The sequence below is a fragment of the Lissotriton vulgaris genome, chromosome 7 (genome assembly GCF_964263255.1).
Source record: "Lissotriton vulgaris chromosome 7, aLisVul1.2, whole genome shotgun sequence".
Classification (NCBI taxonomy): Eukaryota; Metazoa; Chordata; class Amphibia; order Caudata; family Salamandridae; genus Lissotriton; species Lissotriton vulgaris.
Window position 1 is genome coordinate 769,166,905 of NC_141695.1, and position 20,024 is coordinate 769,186,928.

The 20,024-nt window shown below is 51.6% G+C and overlaps 1 protein-coding gene across 1 annotated transcript in view; it reads left to right on the forward strand.

Annotated features, from left to right (window-relative positions):
* The first annotated feature begins 6,424 nt into the window (after positions 1 to 6,424).
* The window catches only part of TTYH2 (tweety family member 2), a 384,443-nt gene continuing 370,843 nt past the window's right edge, over positions 6,425 to 20,024 (forward strand). The window contains exon 1 of the mRNA XM_086930996.1: positions 6,425 to 6,730. Within this exon, the coding sequence (XP_086787122.1) occupies positions 6,605 to 6,730 (126 nt within the window). The 5' untranslated portion in view covers positions 6,425 to 6,604. The remainder of the gene's footprint in view (positions 6,731 to 20,024) is intronic.

Consider the following 20,024-nt stretch of genomic DNA (forward strand, 5'->3'; position numbering starts at 1 on the left):
GGGTCGTTTGTGAGGGAGAGGATCATCTGGGTGTCGTCCGCGTAGGAGATGATGTTGAGGTTGTGTTGGCGTGCGATGGCCGCGAGGGGGCTCATGTAGACATTGGTGGGGCTGAGTGATGATCCTTGTGGTACGCTGCAGATGACTTCGGTGGCCTCGGATCTGAACGGGAGGAGGCGGACTCTCTGGGTTCTTCCGGTGAGGAACGAGACGATCCACTCTAGTGCCTTCTCTAGGATTCCGATGTTGTTGAGGCGCTGCACTAGGGTGCGGTGGCAGACCGTGTCGAACGCTGCGGAGAGGTCCAGGAGGATGAGGGCAGCTGTTTCCCCCTTGTTGAGCAGGGATCTGATGTCGTCTGTGGCTGCGATGAGGGCGGTCTTGGTGCTGTGGTTGGCTCGGAAGCCGGACTGCGAGTGGTCGAGGGATCCGTTCGTCTCGAGGAAGGTGGCAAGCTGTCTGTTGACGGTCTTCTCAATGACCTGGGCAGGAAAAGGGAGGAGCGAGATGGGATGGTAGTTCTTGAGGTCGGTGGGGTCCGCTGTTGGTTTCTTCAGGAGGGCGATGAGCTCGGCGTGCTTCCAGCTCTCCGGAAGGTGGCAGTGTTGAAGGAGGTGTTAATGATGTCTCGGAGTTGGGGTGCGATGATGGAGTCGGCTTTGTTGAAGACGTGGTGGGGGCATGGGGCAGTTGGTGATCCGGAGTGGATGGTGTTCATCATGCGGGTGGTGTCTTCGGTGCTGACTGGGGTCCAGGCGCGGATGGTGGTGGTAGGGGGCGTTGGCTCGGTGGTTGGGTGCGTGGTCTGTGCGCCGAAGCTGTTGTGTATGTCGGCGATCTTGCTGTGAAAGAACGAGGCGAGTGAGTCGCAGAGGTCTTGCGAGGGAGTGATGTTGTTGTTTCTGGCGCTGGGGTTGGAGAGCTCTTTGACGATGCTGAAGAGTTCCTTGCTGTTGTGGGCGTTGTTGTCCAGTCCTTCCTTGAATGCTGTCTTCTTGGTGGTGCGGATCAGCTGGTGGTGTTTGCGGGTGGCGTGCTTGAGGGCAGTCATGTTGTCTGTGGTCTGGTTGTTGCTCCAGGCTTTCTCGAGGGTACGGCAGTTCTTTTTGGAGTTCTTGAGTTCGTCGGTGAACCAGGAGGCTTTCTTGCTGCCGGGTCTGCTGGGAGGGGTCTTCAGTGGTGCGAGGTTGTCTGCGCAGATGGTGATCCACTGTGTGAGGTTGCTGGCTGCTTCGTTGGGGTCCGTTGTGCTGGTGGGAAGATTCTGGCTGAGGGTGGTGGTGAGCTGGTCGGCGGTGATCTTGTTCCAGCTCCTGCGAGGAACCTGTTGCGGGTGGTGGTGGGTCGTGATTCTTCTGAAGCTGAAGTGGATGCAGCTGTGGTCTGTCCAGTGGAGTCCGGTGGAGTGGCTGAAGGAGATGTGCTTGCTGGAGGAGAAGACGAGGTCAAGCGCGTGGCCGGCGTAGTGGGTGGGGGTGTTCACCAGTTGCTTGCGTCCAAGGTTGGTAAGGTTGTCCAGCAGGGCGGTGGTGTTGCTGTCCTTGTTGTTCTCCAGGTGGAAGTTGAGGTCCCCTAGGAGGATGTAGTCAGCGGAGGGGAGGGCGTCCGGGCTGATGAAGTCTGCGATGTCTTCGCTGAATCGTGTGCGTGGTCCCGGGGATCTGTAGATGAGGGTGCCTCTTAGGGTCATCTTGGGGTCGGTGTGTATCTGGAAGTGAAGGTGTTCGGCGGCAGTGAGGGTGTCGTCGGAGTTGGTCGTGATGCGGATGGTGTTCTTGTGTACGATGGCGATGCCTCCTCCGGTCTGGTTGACGCGGTCCCTCCTGGTGATCTTGTACCCGTTCGGGTTGGCGATGGCGATGTCAGGCGCTGGGGAAGCATTCATCCAGGTTTCTGTGAAAAAGGCGACATCCGTTGATGTGGTGTCGAGCAGGTTCCAGAGTTCGACGGCGTGCCTGTGGACGGAGCGGGTGTTCAGCAAGATGCACTTGAGGTGGTTGCTGCTGGTTTTCGGCTTGTCGGATGCGGAACAGGTCCGGAGGCAGGTGAACTTGCAGGTTAGGCAGGTGAAGGGTCCGTGGGTGCGTTTCGGGGTGGCTCGGTAGCAGGCGGCGTTTTGGTCGGCGTTGAGTGAGTGGAGGGTGGCGGCGTCGTAGGTCCGTCGGGAGGGTTGGCGTTGATGTAGACCAGGGGTCCTGGCGCTGGGCGCGGACGGGCGCAGACAGGCTTGCCTTTGGCGCACCTTTGGCGCGCCCGCTGTGCGTGACCGCTGCGCGTGACTGCTGCGCATCCGCGTGGGCTCCATATAAGGCGAAGTGGGAGGGAGGAGCAGCTGGGAGGCGGGAGCGGGGCGGCCAACGGGGATACAGAAGTGAAAGGGGGCGGGGCCGCGAGGGAGCAGCGGCGGCAAGCGGGGCGGAGGGGGGTCACAACAGGGGAAAAAAACGGGAGAATCGCTGAGAGCACTACGAGTCCAACACTACAGTAAAACAGGGAAGAAGGCACAGATGGGGAGGTAAGAACGGAGTACAATGAAGGCACAGAGGGGGAAGGCAAATGAAGTAAAATGAGGCACAGGTGGGAGAAATACAAAATGAGATACAGTAAGGCGTAGACGGGGGAAATACAAATGAATACAATGAGTCACAGGTGGGGGAAATACAAACGAGTTACAGTGAGGCACAGATGGGGGCAGCTGCGGAAGGGAGAGCGAGCAGCAGCGAGGGGGTGCCTACAGCTGGAGGGCCGTGCAGCGTGGGGCTGTCCTGAGGTTGGAATCTGTACATACAATTTCAGCATTTCAACATATTTATTGTTATCATATTCTTCCCACAATTCTCTGTCATCCCCTTCTGTAACCTCCTTCTTCCCCAACAAAATTTGGTCTGGCACAACTATGTTTCGCTCCTCATGTTGTACAACTGTATTATTCTCATCACCCACTTTGCCATGAAGAAATGGGATCTCAAACTCGTCTGCAAACACTATAAATATGGTTGTCAGAACTATCCCAGGTACTGGTGATAATACAACTGACAGTATATATGGCCATCTACGCTCATTTGTCCTTGGCCTAGGTATTATAAAACGTTTATGGGACTAATAGTAAGTCGTTATTTTTGCCCCAATTGACATCTGCAAAAATATGTAACCCACTGTTTTCTATGGCAATTATAATACTTTGTAAAACCTCAGTACGCGCTGTTGTTAGCTCCTGGGCTGATGGCAGGAAGCCAACTATTGGTAATGAAAGGTCATTCAGTATAAGTGTCTGCAGCCCGCTCAATATTGTGGGATTTGGCACTGCTACTCTCTGCACAGTTGTTACCTCTACTCCTGGTGATAACGTTGCCACTGCTGACCTTATTGTTATATATAACACCCTTTCTTCCACCACCCGTATGGTTATGCACCTGTGTACTGCAGGTGGTGCAACCTGCATTTCTTATCTTTATTAATAATTATTAAACTGTGGTTACAACATCATCCATTACTGCCCCCCAGCCAATGTGTTGTATACCAGATATTACACTGTCCAAGATGTCAAGGCGTGTGTTTGCCAGTTCCTGGGTTGGTGCTTGGCTGCCAAATGTGGGAAATGTAAGCTGTTGCAATATCAAGTCCGCCAACTTGCTCATCAGTGGTGCTTTTGGTACAATCAGCTGTACTTGTCCCTTCTTTTCCACTCCTAGCCACAATAATCGTATAACTATCACCAATGCTGACTCTTGCACCTCTATTGTCATTTGCATCAGTCTACCACTCCTTGTTGTGATCAAAAGTGGTCCAGATGCAATGGTAGTCTTGTAGCTGAATATAGTCTATTTCCACAGTTCAATGTTCTTCTGGTGCTTCACTATCCGTGTTGTGCTGTCAGTTCTTAAGGTCTAACTAGCAGGGTCTTGTATCCCTATATTTGATACAGACACCAGCACCATTTGCAATAAAACACATTGGCGCCTTTGCTGGGTCTGTCAGAGGTTACTAGCACATGACAGACGATAGGCACTTGAAGGAGACAGGTGTCTTTATGATGTCATCTGGAGGCCGTGTCTGCCGGGCACAGCAGAGAGTTGCATTGGTCGGTCTGTTGGAGGGACGGCCCGCAGCCAGCAGGAGATCTCTTCTTCCTTATCCCCTGTCGCGCTGGTCAGGCTGGTCCTTCTTGGTGGATCGGAGGTTGTACCTATGGTCCGCCTCAGGTGCTGCTGGTGATGCTGCTGGAGCTTGCCGTCCGTCGTCCTGGTCCGCTGTCCGCTTGGTGTGGGAACTGTGGATCCACGAAGTCAATCCCTCGCACTTCACGGCGGTCGCTGTTGTCAGGAGGATGGTGTAAGGGCCCTTCCACCTAGGCTGGAGGCAGTGCCGTCTGGTGTTGGCCTTGATCCAGATCCGGTCCCCAGGCTGCAGGTCATGTGGTGGCGGAGTTGCTGCTTCTGAAAGAGGCTGCAGGAACTGGCGGTGAAGATAACGTAATGTCTCTGTTAGTTTTTTACAATAACACAAAAGCAGATCGTCTACTATTGGCAGAGGTGCAGTGGACATGTGACCCGCAATGTTCATGGGTCCTCCAAACAATATCTCATGTGCACTCAACTTTGTTATCCTATCAGGCGTACTTCACTATAGTGGAACACAGAAGAGCAGAACATGTATTATTACAGTTTGTCATTCTATGTATTTTAGCCTCCCAAATGTAAGACCGTGTGTAAGAAATAAGTCATTTTGAACAATACCCTCTCATTCACATGATAATATTGGTACCCACAAATTCAGAGATGTACAAATAACCACTGCTTCTAAACTCCATATCTTGTTCCCATTTCAGATATACATAGGTTTCCTTGAAACCTATTTTGAACTCTTGATAGTTTCCCAAATGTTTACCTGTATCCCCTGCACACAATGAAAAACCATTTCAAGGTCCAACTCAGTTATTGGCTCTGGGGACCTTGGGTTTCTACCATAGTTAGACGATACAAGTGAAAATGTAGGCACAAATGGCTGTTTTTTTCAACTAAAGTTCAATATTCTTCTTTTTCAACTGTTCAGTTCTATAGGAAAATCTTGAAGGATCTACACAAAGGACTCATGCTGAATTCAGAATGCTGTCTATTTTCCAGAAATGTATACTTTTCGGGTATCTATTATACCATATCCATTATTGGTTTCACACCCATTTCAGCCACTAACTGGAAGGAGGTTGAAAACACCAAAAATAGGAAAAATAAGCTATGTCCCAGTAAAATGCCAAAACTGTGTAGAAATTTTTGGTTTTCTAACAAACTTTTTCTTATTCCTATAAGCTGGGAAGATGGTGATTTTAGCACCACAAACCCTTCGTTGATACCAATTGAAGGGGAAAAGAACAGATGTTTTCTTCTGCAGCACTTTTTTCCCATTTTTACCCAAAAACCCAAAACGTTGCTGTATTTTGCCTAACTTTTTGGTTCCCTCCAGGAAAATCTGCAACACCTGGGTACCTTTAGAATTTTCAGCATGGTGGAAGAAAAGGACGCCAATTTGGCATTGATACCTTAAGTGGACAAAACGTTAAGGGGGCCTAAGAGCGAACTACTTGAAACCATAAAAGGGCGTGGCACCTGAGGGGGAGGAGGCCTGGCAGCAAAGGGGGTTAAAGCACAGATGTGAATGGAATTACATTTTTGTTTATTTATTTTAAGCACAAAACGCGACCAGTGACACCACCCATGTAGGTGTGATAAACGACCCTTAATTTGAATTATGCCAATGCCTAGTGAAAACAAGAAAGCCTCTGAATCTTCTACTGCATGTTGCTGCTCCCAACTAAAAGCAGACATGGTGGTGGGTTGTGCTGGGAGTGTCCCGGTGCCAACCTATTACACCAGGACAAATCCAGCCTATGCCACTGGGCTCGACCTGGAATCTAGATCTGGCTCAAGGATTAGCTGCTGAATCCCCCTTTACCACAAACGTGTAGGCTTGTCTCAACTTATATTAGAACAACAGCCCGTCCAATAAAGCAATGCCAATGCACCTCAACATAGATGTGCAAACCCTTTCATGCCCTCCATACCTCAAATGTTGAAAGTCAAGTCCCAGTGTCAAGGTCCATGCCCCAGTGCTGTCCTGCAGCCATTGTCACTCTAGTTTTCCAGTGGCATGCCTTTCACAGGCAGCCGCTGCTCAGCCAATGAACCTCATTCGTGGGTACCTTCCCACCCTCACTTTTTCAGTTAATATATCTCCAGTTTACAGGCTAGGGAAAGTCTCCTTATCGCTAACCTATAGAATGTTCATCAGAAATACAACCCCTGTGGTCCCTGATTAGGGGCCTCTTAATACTGTTCGCGCAGCCAATAGGAGTCCCGCAGCTGCTCAAACACTGCGTTGTCTGAGCTGTGTGCGCGGGCGCTCCCCAGTGCCCGCCCCTTGGCCCAACCTCCCCTGTGCGCGCTCCCGCAGGCACAGGAGTGCTCTCACTCTAACGACTGCGCGTGGAGCAGGATGCATGTTCGAACTATGAGTCGTCGGGAGCTTTTTTGGTCCCTGTAAATCTGGATCCCGGGGACCCCCGCATCTCCCTGACCCCCGCGGGTGTCTGCCCGACACCCACCAAACCATGGCTGGTCGCTTGGATTACATCGCCCCCTGGTGGACTTACTGGCTGCACAACTTCCCGCACCTGGACCTGAGCTTCCGGGCAGTGGATGGGACTTTCAACCCTGGAGAGGATCGGTACCAGCAGGTAAACCCGGCCCGGCGGGAAGAAGGGGCATAGATTACTGAGTATTGGAGAGCCATACACTAGAACGGTAGAACACAACAGGAGAAAGAGAACCTCCAGAGGGGTTGGAGGAAGGAACCTACCGCAAATAACCCATCAGATTGGTGAACGGATACGCTGGACGGGTGAATGGACCCACAGGGGGCGGAGGGGAGAAGAAGAAATCCATAGCAGAGGCAGAAGTCTTCCGCAGCAGGGGGTGGCAAGTCCCGCAGCAGGGGGTGGCGGGTCCCGCAGCAGAGAGTGGCGAGCCTCGCAGCAGAGAGTGACGGGTCCGGCAGCATAGGGGTGACGGGTCCGGCAGCAGGGGGGTGACGGGTCCCGCAGCAGAGGAGTGACGGGTCCCGCAGGAGAGGAGTGACGGGTCCCGCAGGAGAGGGGCGGCGGGTCCCGCAGGAGAGGGGCGGCGGGTCCCGCAGGAGAGGGGCGGCGGGTCCCGCAGGAGAGGGGCGGCGGGTCCCGCAGCAGAGGGGCGGCGGGTCCCGCAGCAGAGGGGCGACGGGTCCCGCAGCAGAGGGGCGACGGGTCCCGCAGCAGAGGGGCGACGGGTCCCGCAGCAGAGGGGCGACGGGTCCCGCAGCAGAGGGGCGACGGGTCCCGCAGCAGAGGGGTGACGGGTCCCGCAGCAGAAGGGTGACGGGTCCCGCAGCAGAGGGGTGACGGGACCTCTAGCAGGGTGATGGGACAGGACTCGCAGAAATGAATGAAGGGATTCACAACATGGATGGAAATACCCTCAGCAGGGGGCGAAGGGACTCGCAGCAGAAGGTGAAAATACCCTCAGCAAGGCAGTGGCTAGTCCATAAAATAAATGGGCCGCTGTTTTAGTTGTAAAATACAGCAATAATCTGAGTTCAATGTGCCCCTCAATCCTCTGGGACCTGGTGCCACTGCACTTGCTGCACCGGTTGATTCCCCTGGGGCGTAGCGCCCCAAAGAGTTAAAGGGGTACACATAAATGGTGTCAGGAAAGGCAAGCTTAAAACACTTTGGGGTGGGTTGATTGCCACAGCACATTCATTGGAGTGGGTGACGGGCTCCGTGTGTCTGAGACAGCGCTCGCTGGGTAGACTAACGGTACCAAAGCAGTGGGAGGAGGGGGTGGAGTCTGATGATGCCCCAAGGCGGGGGAAGAGGGGGCAATAGAAGCTGCTGCAGTGGGGTGACAGTAGCTACAGTAAAATGGTGATCTAATCCGGAGCAGAAGAGGGGTAGGGCAGTACCTCTCGTAAAGACAGCCCCCCCCCTCCCATACTCCTGCAATCCCGATAATTGCTGCTTCGCTTCCGATATTCGCAGCCCCTGCGCGCCGGGAGCAGTGGCGGGGGTCTCTCTCTTTCTCGCTGCAGAACTCCCACAGACTTCCGTATTTTCAGTTTGCATTTTTTGAAGACAGACACAGGAGAAGACCCATTACATTTGGTGAGGGGAGAGTTGAGGGGCGAGAAAGGGGTTCCTTTAGGACTGACTAGTTCCTATGTTTATGAAATTGTAACCCCATGCAAAGCCTCTCCCACATCCTTATCAGCGCCGGACTTATCCGTGCTATAATAAGGCGCTATCTGGTTAGCATGGGTGGGAAAGCTGATTACTGTGAATGAATTCGGGTGTTTGGAACATGCACAGTGAGCGAACCTGTGTTACGTATAAAGCCGGAGCTCACGTACACACAGTGTCACTAGAGCAGGAAGGTGGGAACCGAAGGGGCCGGGGTCACTGTCTGAAGCTAACGTGTGTGACTCGGCCTGGCCACCCGTCAGGAAGCCCCGCTTCCTTGTTCAGCGCTGTCCGAGGAGAGTTATTGACCCGAGAGGAAGTCGAGGAAGCCGGGCTAACGAAGGACAGCGCAGCCGAGAGCTGGCTCGTGCAGCCGCTCCCCCAGGAGCTTCAGTACTCTCCCCACGCAACAAGATCTTGCCCAGCCCACACTTTGTGCCTCCCTTCTTCCTTCTTCTTACTCAATTGAAACTTTCTTGCCAGACCATTGCTCTGCTTACCCAGCTTGAGAACACAAAACCCCGGGCAGTAGTGTCTCAGACCCCATTCCGACAAAGGGTCGTCCGAGCGTGGACTGCCCCTTTCATTTGCCACTGATATCACATGCTGTATGACTAACCCGTACAACGCTCTTCTCATTGCACTCTGCGGGGCGAGTGAAGAGTTAAGGGCCCGGTGTTACGAATCTTTACTAAAGCAAGAGGCCTGGTCTCTGGTGCTTCGGGAGGGGCTTTGCTTGCCAAAAATGATGATTGCAGCTTTGTCACGCGCAGACTCCACAACAAGGCCAGTAACACTTTATTGTCCAGGGTCAGTGTTACCCCCACACATTACTGAGAATAAGGAAAGGCTGAAAATGAGGGTTGAGCGTGAGTTCAAGATGTGACCTTATGTTTTAATGTTGCACTCTGTTCACTGCAGTAAATTCACTAAGGCACTCGGCGGTCTTGGGGGTTGGACAGCGCCGCCCTCTCGGGCGCAGAGGTGGTCTGATTCATGCAGCCCCCCCCCTTTCGTGTGTGTCATCTCGGGCTGAGACAGCTTCCCGGGCACACACCCGAGTGCTTCCCAGGTCTTTAAAACACTATTTACTTGCTAACAAGGCTTTGTTGTCTATTCACCCCTGCTGGAAGAATTAGCCCCCGCCCCCCCTCCGAAATGTGGCTTTAGTTGCACCTCTGGATTCATGGGAATATAACTTCTTACCTGGAGAGGCAGTAGCATTGCCAGTGTGTCATGGAAGTGCAAGGTGCCCTATCTGTTGTTTTGCAGCCTTAAGGGGGTGGGCAAGCAGGCGGGGTGGTAATGTGACACCCCCCAAAATAAATGCTTTCTTTCCTTGGCATTTGGGCCTGGGGGTCTTAAGTCTTCATTGTCTGTGTTGGTTTTTTTCTCATTCACCAACAGTAATATGATAAGAAATATTGACCTTTGATGTAAAACAGGAGAGAGACAGAGACATACATCTGGTGGCTGAATTTCCAAACGTGATATCGGATAACCTGGAATCAGCGCTGGCTTTCCTGCTTTTCCAAATCATGTGACATAGGCAAACATTTTGTTTCACAAACCCTCCTTTTTTATCTCGTATTAGAGCACCTTTAAATACTTGAGTTCAGGATGTATGCTGTACAATCACCTTTTATTTTTGATTTATCAAGATCATGTTTAGGGTTTACATAACAACTAACTTGCCTCTTAGTTCACTAATGGCATTGCCATTGATGTTTTGAAGTTTACATTTAATAAGTGTCTGTCTATACATTGAACTGGTTTACTAAGGTGAAACGCTTCAGCATGTTGTATAGATATACTCTTTTGAATTTTGAAGAGACAGTGTCCTACCTTTTTATATTATGTTTGTTTCACGTTATAAATGCCAAAGTTTTCAAGGCTTGGCTCATGCACGAACTCTCAAGCCAGACTTCTGGCTCGCACTATTACATTTTCTGGCACACCCACCTCTTTTCGCAACTTGGACCTAGTACATGGGGCTAGCAGTCTCTTGATAAAAAGATTTGTAAAACGCGAATACTGGAAACATGGAGCTTTGCTTACATCGACCGATTTGACCACTCCTCCATCACAGCTTCTCTTAGAAGAGATGAAGAAGAGTGCATGCAGTGGAAATGTATTTAAAATAAGCGTTTCCAGGATAGTAACTCCAGGCTGTGTTGTACCTGGTCATAGTCATGAGTTCTGAGGGAAAAATTCCAGGTCGAGGTGGGACAGACAGGGGCTTAACTTTTTTTGGGGGGGGGGGGGGGGGTTGGGCTGTGACGCCCTTCAAATGCATTCTTGACTTCATAGTTGAATCTGCTGCCCTGGTTCGGGTATGCTATATCTGTGTGGCTTTTCTAGTTGTTCTCATTTCACTAAGAGCTTTAATCTTGTTCATTGTTTGGAGCAGAAATTGATATATTTTGATTGGCTGGTTTGCCAAAAAGTATTACATCTAAAACTCATGGAAACTACACTCCTTGAATTGGTGCAAATGTACATTTTGGAATTCACAGTTTGTGGGTATGCTTGGAAAGCTGCGTCCTTCTCCGGTTTCCTAGCATACTACTGCCAGACAAATACCCAAAAGATGATAGGATAAATACTTGCAAATACTCTAACCAATGATAGTCGCTCAAGGTAGCATTTAAACCCCTTGTTTTTCACCAATTGTGCCACTTTAGACTGAGGCCCACCCAGGGCCGGACTGAGAGCGCTATTCAGCACTGGCAATTTTCTTGGACTGGGGGCTAGGGTGCAAAGGTGCAAGTGTGAAGCCTGCTGCTTCACTAAACCGATCCCCAGCACTGCTTTTTTAGGTTTCGTCTGGCCGTAGCACTACGCAGCAGTGCTCGTGCAGGCGAAATCTTTTGATCTACAGTATGGGGCTTTGCCCCGCCTCTCTTCCATTGGCTAGCTCCATAAATGGAGGCTAGCCATTGGAAGAGATGGTTGTCAATCACTCTTTCCCCCGTCACAACGCGATTTGTGGGCATTTCTGGGTCTTTTTTAAGTCCCGCCCTCTCCTCTTCCCATTGGCTGGAATTTTACCTTTCAGCCAATGGGAAGGGGAGAGCACGAAAAACACGCCCCCGAATCCCAAAATGACCTTGCGTTTCTCCGAGGCATTCCTGCTTCGCCTCGGAGAAACGTGGTGGTGGGAGACGACAGCAGCGTAGCATGTACGGCCCAAGAGAGGCTGTCATTGCCCAGTACGTGGCTAACTGACCGCAATACCACCAACCAAACCAGGCGCGCTCAAAACTGAAAAGTACCCGCCAATTAAAGGAGGACTAAACCACTGTCGGAGTCCACAGTCAACAAGCATGTCCGAATTGTTTGTGGCGTGCTCGGATTGGTTAAGCATTGGGGAGAATGCACGGGTGGTCCGTGTAAGTGGCAGACAAGTGGTTTCCCTAGTATCTGCCTTCATGTTTGTTTTTAAATGGTGGCTCTGCGCTCGTCACTGCTTCCACCCTTCCACTCAAATACAGGGCGCGCTGTGCTTTCGCTTGTTGATTCTATTTGCGTGTACATCGTGCCCCCATTCCGCGCTCTCCCACCCTTCCACTCAAATACAGGGCGCGCTGTGCTTTCGCTTGTTGATTCTATGTGCGTGTACATCGTGCCCCCATTCCGCGCTCTCCAGAAAGCAGAATTATCGGTTTTTTAATGCAGCTCTATCTGTTTTGTCAGTGCTGACGGTGGTTCCTTTGTTATGCATCTGACATGCGCCAGAATGCTCGGAACACAGCAAGAGACTGCCTTGATTTTCAAATTGCAACTTAAAATACCAGAACTTCACCCTTTTGTCTCCTGTCGGAACCTCAGCGCCCCCAGCCCCCCCCCCCTTCCAGTCTCCCACCGTGACGACAAAATTCAGAGTCGCCCCTGACCCTGGGCTAAGATAGCCTCTGGCTCTAACTCTTCATTTGAAGCCGCTAGTCTGTCATCTTGACCGAGGGAGGCTCTCAGTGTGTGGACGGAGCGCCCGCCGGAGGCAGGAAGGACTGCGCAGCACAGCCTCCCAGGGAATTTCATTACTGTTGAAGTTATTTGGCAACCTGTGTATTCAAGAACCGTCTCTAATTGTGAATCTCTCTGACAACGGGCCCCTCTTGTATAAAAAACACACTAATAAATCGTGTGTTTGTTCAACACTGTCGCTTTCTGCACCCTCCTTGCCGATAAATTTTGTTTATTTTTTGCCGACCCTCTTCTGTTCTCGGCGTCTTCCTCTGTCTTTTGTCTCCGCACTCCCCGCTCTGCTCGGTGTTTGTTGATATTAGATAACTGTACCCCTTTGCTCCTGTACAAAGTTGTGGCGTGCCACGGGACCTTGCCACAGTTTTAAACTGCACAGATAAACACGGGGCTGCACCTCCAGGCACGACAGGCCGACGCCAGAGCCCCCGACCCCCCTACTGCTCCCACGCTCGTACATTACAGCTCCCTGCTAGCTGCACCTCACACTGAACGAACGGTAACCCCGTCCAAAGTGCCGGTTAGATTTCTTTGGTAATTTTGTTCTCACCCCTCCTTCAGGAAAACTGTTTTAGGGTGTCGTTGGCAATTGGCTTTATGGGTATCTATAAATGCGATAAGGAAGATCTCAGTTTTTGTCTTGGATTCTTGGCACATTGTGTGATTCCCGTCAATTAATAGTGGTGCTATCAGCAGTTTTATTGCTTATTGAAGGGAGGATACGGAGAGCGCTTAGAAACCAGCTTCGCTCGGAGTTTGTGAGCTACGTACTGCTGTTAAACGTTGCTTAGTATGAAATTAACGTGAAAATGTTTGCGCATAACGGTGATGCACCTGAAACAATCGTGTGCTTTCCCACCCCCCCTCTACCATTATTCGGTACGTTAAATCGCCGGATATTTTTCCCTGAAGCCTTTTGCTGATGACAATTACCTCCTCTGAGGGACAGCTGGCAAAGAGCTGCCAATTTGTCAGTCATTTAAATAAAGTGGGTGATTGAGTAAACTCATGCTCCTGATTTACGTGTGATCTGCACTTACATCTTCGAATTCAGGTAAGGCCAACTCGGCCTGTCATCCTTCCTATGTCATTATGCCGTAGTAACTCCTGCTGTCTGATAACGCTTATACGCGAGAAACTGTTGCGTTAAGGTGACAAGTTATCAGTGACCTTTAGTTAATATAAAAGGAAATACTTTATTTAAGTAGCATTGGGCTTCAGGGCTTCACTGATTGGCTCTGTGTGTGTGTTGGGCTCTGTGTGTGTGTGTGTGTGTGGGGGGGGCTCTGTGTGTGTGTGTGGGGGGGGCTCTGTGTGTGTGTGTGCGGGGGGCTCTCTGTGTGTGTGTGTGTGTGGGGGGCTCTGTGTGTGTGTGTGTGGGGGGGGCTCTGTGTGTGTGTGTGGGGCTCTGTGTGTGTGTGTGGGGGGCTCTGTGTGTGTGTGTGTGGGGGGCTCTGTGTGTGTGTGGGGGGGCTCTGTGTGTGTGTGGGGGGGGCTCTGTGTGTGTGTGGGGGGGGGCTCTGTGTGTGTGTGGGGGGGCTCTGTGTGTGTGTGGGGGGGCTCTGTGTGTGTGGGGGGGCTCTGTGTGTGTGGGGGGGGCTCTGTGTGTGTGGGGGGGCTCTGTGTGTGTGTGTGGGGGGGCTCTGTGTGTGTGTGTGGGGGGGCTGTGTGTGTGTGTGTGGGGGGGGGGGCTCTCTGTGTGTGTGTGTGTGGGGGGGGGCTCTCAGTGTGTGTGTGTGGGGGGGGGGGCTCTCTGTGTGTGTGTGGGGGGCTCTGTGTGTGTGGGGGGGGGGCTCTCTGTGTGTGTGTGTGGGGGGGGGGGCTCTGTGTGTGTGTGTGTGTGTGTGTGTGGGCTCTCTGTGTGTGTGGGGGCTCTCTGTGTGTGGGGGGGCTCTCTGTGTGTGGGGGGGCTCTGTGTGTGTGGGGGGGCTCTGTGTGTGGGGGGGGCTCTGTGTGTGGGGGGGGGCTCTGTGTGTGTGGGGGGCTGTGTGTGGGGGGCTGTGTGTGGGGGGCTCTGTGTGTGGGGGGGCTCTCTGTGTGTGTGGGGGGGGCTCTCTGTGTGTGTGTGGGGGGGCTCTCTGTGTGTGTGGGGGGGGGCTCTCTGTGTGTGTGGGGGGGGCTCTCTGTGTGTGTGGGGGGGCTCTCTGTGTGTGTGTGTGTGGCTCTCTGTGTGTGTGTGTGTGGGTGGGCTCTCTGTGTGTGTGTGTGTGGGGGGGCTCTGTGTGTGTGTGTGTGGGGGGGCTCTGTGTGTGTGTGTGGGGGGGGGCTCTCTGTGTGTGTGTGTGTGGGGGGGCTCTCTGTGTGTGTGGGGGGGCTCTGTGTGTGTGGGGGGGCTCTCTCTGTGTGTGGGGGGGGCTCTCTCTGTGTGTGTGGGGGGGTCCTCTCTGTGTGTGTGTGGGGCTCTCTGTGTGTGTGTGTGGGTGGGCTCTCTCTGTGTGTGTGTGTGGGGGGACTCTCTCTGTGTGTGTGTGTGTGGGGGGGGGGCTCTCTCTGTGTGTGTGGCGGGAGCTGTATGTGTGTGTGGGGGGGAGCTCTCTCTGTGTGTGTGGGGGGGGAGCTCTGTGTGTGTGTGTGTGTGTGTGGGGGAGCTCTCTGTGTGTGTGGGGGGGCTGTGTGTGTGTGGGGGGGGGCTCTGTGTGTGTGGCTGTGTGTGTGAGGGTGCAAATCCAATAGGTCTCGCATTTGCGAGAGATTAAGCTATTGACATTGTAAATGGCAATGCCATTTATTTATCTTCTTTCAAAACCAACACATAAATAAAAATGTTGTCATTTACAATGCCAATAGCTCTAACTTTGGCAAAGGCGAGACCGTTGCATAGTTAATGCTTGTTTGTTACTGGATGCAATATTGCAACACTGCGGCAAGATGACCTCCCCCAGTAACAAAACTGGCCCCCACTGCCCCCAAACCAGCCTCACTCTTCCAGCCTCCGAGGGAAACAACCGATGCACGCTTAGGCCAGTGCGGCCCTGGGCCCACCTAGTGGAAATCAGTACAGACCCTGTTCCTCATGGAAACAGTTTACCCCTAACCTAGAATTTGCAACCCTGCAGCGCACTGCTTTTTTTATTTTGGAAATTTGTGATTCACATCCTCTGTCACCCCGCCCTCCCCCCAAACATATATATATCGTACTGTCCAACTTACTCTGCTGTTTGAATTGTAAAAGGCAGCAATTCATTAGGCAGCAGGGTTCCGACCACCACCACGAGGGGGGGAGCACACATCAGAATAAGTGGTCACCAGCAATTGTTAACCAGCAGGGGTATAACCCCACCACGAGGGGGGAGCACACGTCAAGATCCAGGCTCACGCCATTCACCCATCTAGTAAGCTCTGGAGGACATTGGTGACTTTGACCACGCACGTGCGAGGCGGTGACCTTATGCCGCCCAAGAAAACCACCAACAAAGTCTCCTGGTACTGTAAGGCCCCATAGAAGGCCCCCACCTCAGAGGAGAACGCCCAACTGCAAAATATGGCGCTCACACGAGAGGACCTGGTGGCCACTCTTCGCGATTTCAAAGCTGAGCTATGCTTAGAGATCAAACAAGATCTACGGTTCTCGGTGGAACAATTGAAAGCTGACCTCACCGAGAAACTCACCACCCACGGCAGGATGTGGACACGGTGGGAACCAGAGTACTGGAGGTGGGGGAACAAACACAAGACCTGGTGACAGCTACTTCCAAAGTACAAGATTCACACCAAGCGCTTCAAGTCCAGCTTCAGCAAGTAAGGCAGAAGACTTGGATAACAGAACTCGAAGGGAGAACATTCGGATCCGGGACTTGGAAGAAGGGGCCACGATTTGGAGGCATTTGTAATAGGCCTCTTTGCTGAACTTCCCTCCCCACAACACCTGAAAATCAAGCTGGACAGGGCACATCGTGTGGGCACATTACAGACAGGGAGCCGTATGCGACCAAGGGATGTTTTGGTCAAACTCCACTCTTTCAAAGTGAAGGAAGCCATCTTGTCTGCTGCCCGGAAAAAGAAAGAAGTGTCCTTTCAAGGCCACAGATGCTCTCTCTATTAAGATCTAGCCCCGCAACTTTGGCCCGCCGGCAGACACTGAGACCGATCACCGCCAAATTGCAAGATGACAACATTCGCTTTCGCTGGACATTTCCCTTCGGCTTCGCTTTTGAACATGGAAACAAGACACATCACGTAAGCTGCACGTGGAAACCATCCTACCGAGGGGGGCCAGACTGACAGTGCCAGAAATATGACCTGATCACTAAAGACACTGAGGTTTTTATATTCTCCCACTCAGTAACATACTGCTCACTAGTGAATATGGCTTTCCAATTGGGGGGGTGCGGGCCTTGCCTGTGTTACCCACAATTCCTCCTTTTGTTCTTGGATGATGTTCGAGCCGAGGACTTGTTGGTCCTCTGGCCACCAGTTTTTGGGGAAGTTTGGGGGGGGGGGGGGGAGTTTGGGGGGTGGGTTCCAAGTGGTGCTTTTTGGGGTTTGTTGTTTAATTTTTCTGGCTGCCAAGCTTATTGCAACATGGTCGGGTGGTGGAGGGGGGTGGGGAAGTCTGGGGGACATTGCTTTGTATCATACTGAGAGAGGCCCAGACTGTGAGGACGGGAAGCTTGGACCTATATGAGGAGGGAGGAGAGAGTACTATGCCCAATGGTTAATGTAGCCTCCTGGAATGTTAAGGGATTGAACTCTCCCCAGGAACGCCAGAAAATTTGGAAATACCTCACTGACCGCAAATTTGAAGTAGTGGCATTGCAAGAGACACCTCTCAAACGAGCTGAGGTCACTAGGCTTTGTCATAGAGCATACCCGTTGATTTATACATCATCCACCACCACTAAACACAATGGAGTTGCGTTACTCTTCCATAGCACAACAAGATTTCAACCTGTTGCTCTCACAACAGACCGGGAAGGGAGACTATTAATGGTTAAGGGGAAGATGAAAGGCATGCTTTGCAAATTCATCTCAATATATGCCCCTAACTCAGGTCAATCTACGTTCCTCTCCAATGGTCTTGACCCGATTGGGGGATTTGCGGAAGGACCCGTTATACTTATGGGGGATTTCAACTTAACTTGGCATAGGACCCTTGACAGCACCAGTGCTAACAGAGCGTCAACACCTTTTGTAACAGGGTTAGACAGAAAATACTTGCCCTTGGCTTATGCGATGCCTGGCGTTCCATTCACCCTACCTCAAAGAACTATACACACTTCTCACACGTCCATCAGTCGTACTCCAGAATAGACTACATCTTCATCAGCCAATCCCTGCTGGGGGCTCTCCAGGCAGTGCAGATACTCCTGATATCTGTTTCAGATCACAGCCTGATCACCTTGGGCCTTACCTGGAACGGTCCTACTAATGGACTTCCTAGGTGGGATTTCCCTTCAGCACTTACACAGGATGCGGTTTCCAGGGAGGAAGTAATGGCTGCCATTGTTGACTTCTTTACACACAACATTCCCCAGGACACATCCCAGCAGAACAACTGGGACGCCTTTAAGGCAGTACTGAGAGGGAAATCCGTTCAACTCAATTCGAGCCTAAACAAACAGAGGACGAGGGAAAGGGAGGCTCTTGAGGAGAAATTGGAGATAGTGGAACAGGCACACAAAGCCACGCTAACACGCGCCCTACAGAGACAACTCACTGCAATCCGGTGGTAAACATCGGTCCATATATGCGAATCGAGTGGAGTACACATTGTTAAAACTGTGTCAGTCATCCTTTGCACAGGGCGACAAGGTGGGCTCACATTTGGCTCGTCAACTTAGAGTAAAGAGGGAACGGGAATTTATTGGGGAGATACTGGATCAACGGCGTCAACTCACACACTCCGACACCATTAAAGCTAACATCTTCGGGGATTTTCATGGTCCGCTCTATCAAGGCACTATTCCCGACACATAACTACAACAATTTCTAGATGAGCTCCCGCGGCTTTCCCACTTGGCGGCCGACATCTTAAACTCTCCTATAACTTAGGAAGAGGTTCGAGACGCTATCTCCAGACTCAAACTACATAACACTCCCGGACCCAACGGCCTTACTGCACAATTTTTTTAATGTTTGTTTTTCCGATGAGCTAGTCCCGCATCTTACGAGTCTATTCCAGGCAATAGCATCAGAAGCACGAGTTTCGGGTTCTATGGCTGAAGCGGTGATCACGGTAATCCCCAAACCTGGAAAGGACCCGCATCTCTGCGGCTCATATAGACCCATAGCGCTTCTAAATCTTGACGCAAATCTATATTTCACAATCCTAGCAGCAAGGCTTGAAAACCTGATGCCAGAGCTAATACATCCTGACCAATCAAGGTTCATAAAAGGCATGTTAACTCATGACAACCTCAGATGCACCATCCATTTGATTGTGAAGGCTTCCAAGTTTAAAATTCCTGCAGTATTGGCGGGTTTAGATGCGGAGAAAGCTTTCGACAGAGTGGACTGGGCTTTCCTCTATTTAACTATGCAGAAGTTTGGATTTGGAGATCCATTCCTCAATATGGTAGAGGCCAACTACCACCTCCCTACCTCCCGAGTCATGATCAACAGTTGTCCTTCTTTCCCCTTTTCCCTGAGCAGAGGCATCCGACAGGGGTGCCCTCTTTCTCCCCTCCTATTCGCCCTCAGTATTGAGCCCCTGCGATCAGGTTCAGATCCAATGACGAAATCCGAGTGTTCCCTTTCTCAGGTGTGAGCACAAGGCATCTTTTTTGACGATGACGTACTGCTCACTCTTACGGACACGGCTTCCTCGCTATAGGCGGTGCAAGGAGAACTACGATGGTTTGAGCAAGTGGCGTGGTTTAAGGTATATCTGTCCAAATCCTCAATACTCAACCTTACCCTCCCTACTGCTGAAGTGAACAGACTGAGTAAAAAACGGCCTTTCATTGGGCCAAACGCACTTTACTTTATTTGGGAGTACAGTTTACGGCCAAGATAGGCGATCTATACAAGGCTAATTACCCGCCTTTGGTTGCACAACTTCAGCAAGACCTTAAAAGGTGGTCACCCCTTTACAGTTCGTGGCTTGGGAGGATCAACGCAGTTAAACTGACATTACTGCCCAAATTGTTATACCTGTTGCAAGCCCTACCCATCGATCTTGAGCAAACTCTAATGCCGCTTCTTCGCTCGTTGATCACTAAATTTATTTGGGCGGGCGCGCCTGCCCCATCATGTGCTCAGACTTCCAAGGGTCAAGGGAGGACTGGCTCTACCCGATTTCACTTTATACTATCAGGCCGCACAACTACGGGTGGCAACGGAATGGTCAGCGAGGGAGTCAGATCAGCACTAGCTTCATATGGACCGCTCTATAGTGGGAAGATCTATATGGGATGTCCTCTGGAAGCCGAGGGAGATCTGCCCCCAATGCGTACATTAGCACCCCTACTCGCACAACTTTAACTATTTGGAACCTACTTGCGCGGAGGGAGGGTTGGACCCACCCGGACCCCCTCTTCCGGGTACCCCTACTTACGCTCCCTGCAAGCCGCCATGAACCTAAAGCCACCCCTGCTGACATGGCATATATCTTGAAATTAACTGCAAACAAGTCTCAGAATAAGTAAATCCTATGGGATGTAATCTCGTCTGAGCCCCTCCGCGTCGGCACTGATATTCCTGGAGCGAGACAAGACCACCGACATGCCAAAAACCTGACGTGGGAAAGTAATCCCTCATCCGTGAGCAGAAAGGCGGAAACGCCCAAAATGGACTTATTCCAGACCGACCCGCGCCACACTGTGTTCTCAGCTCT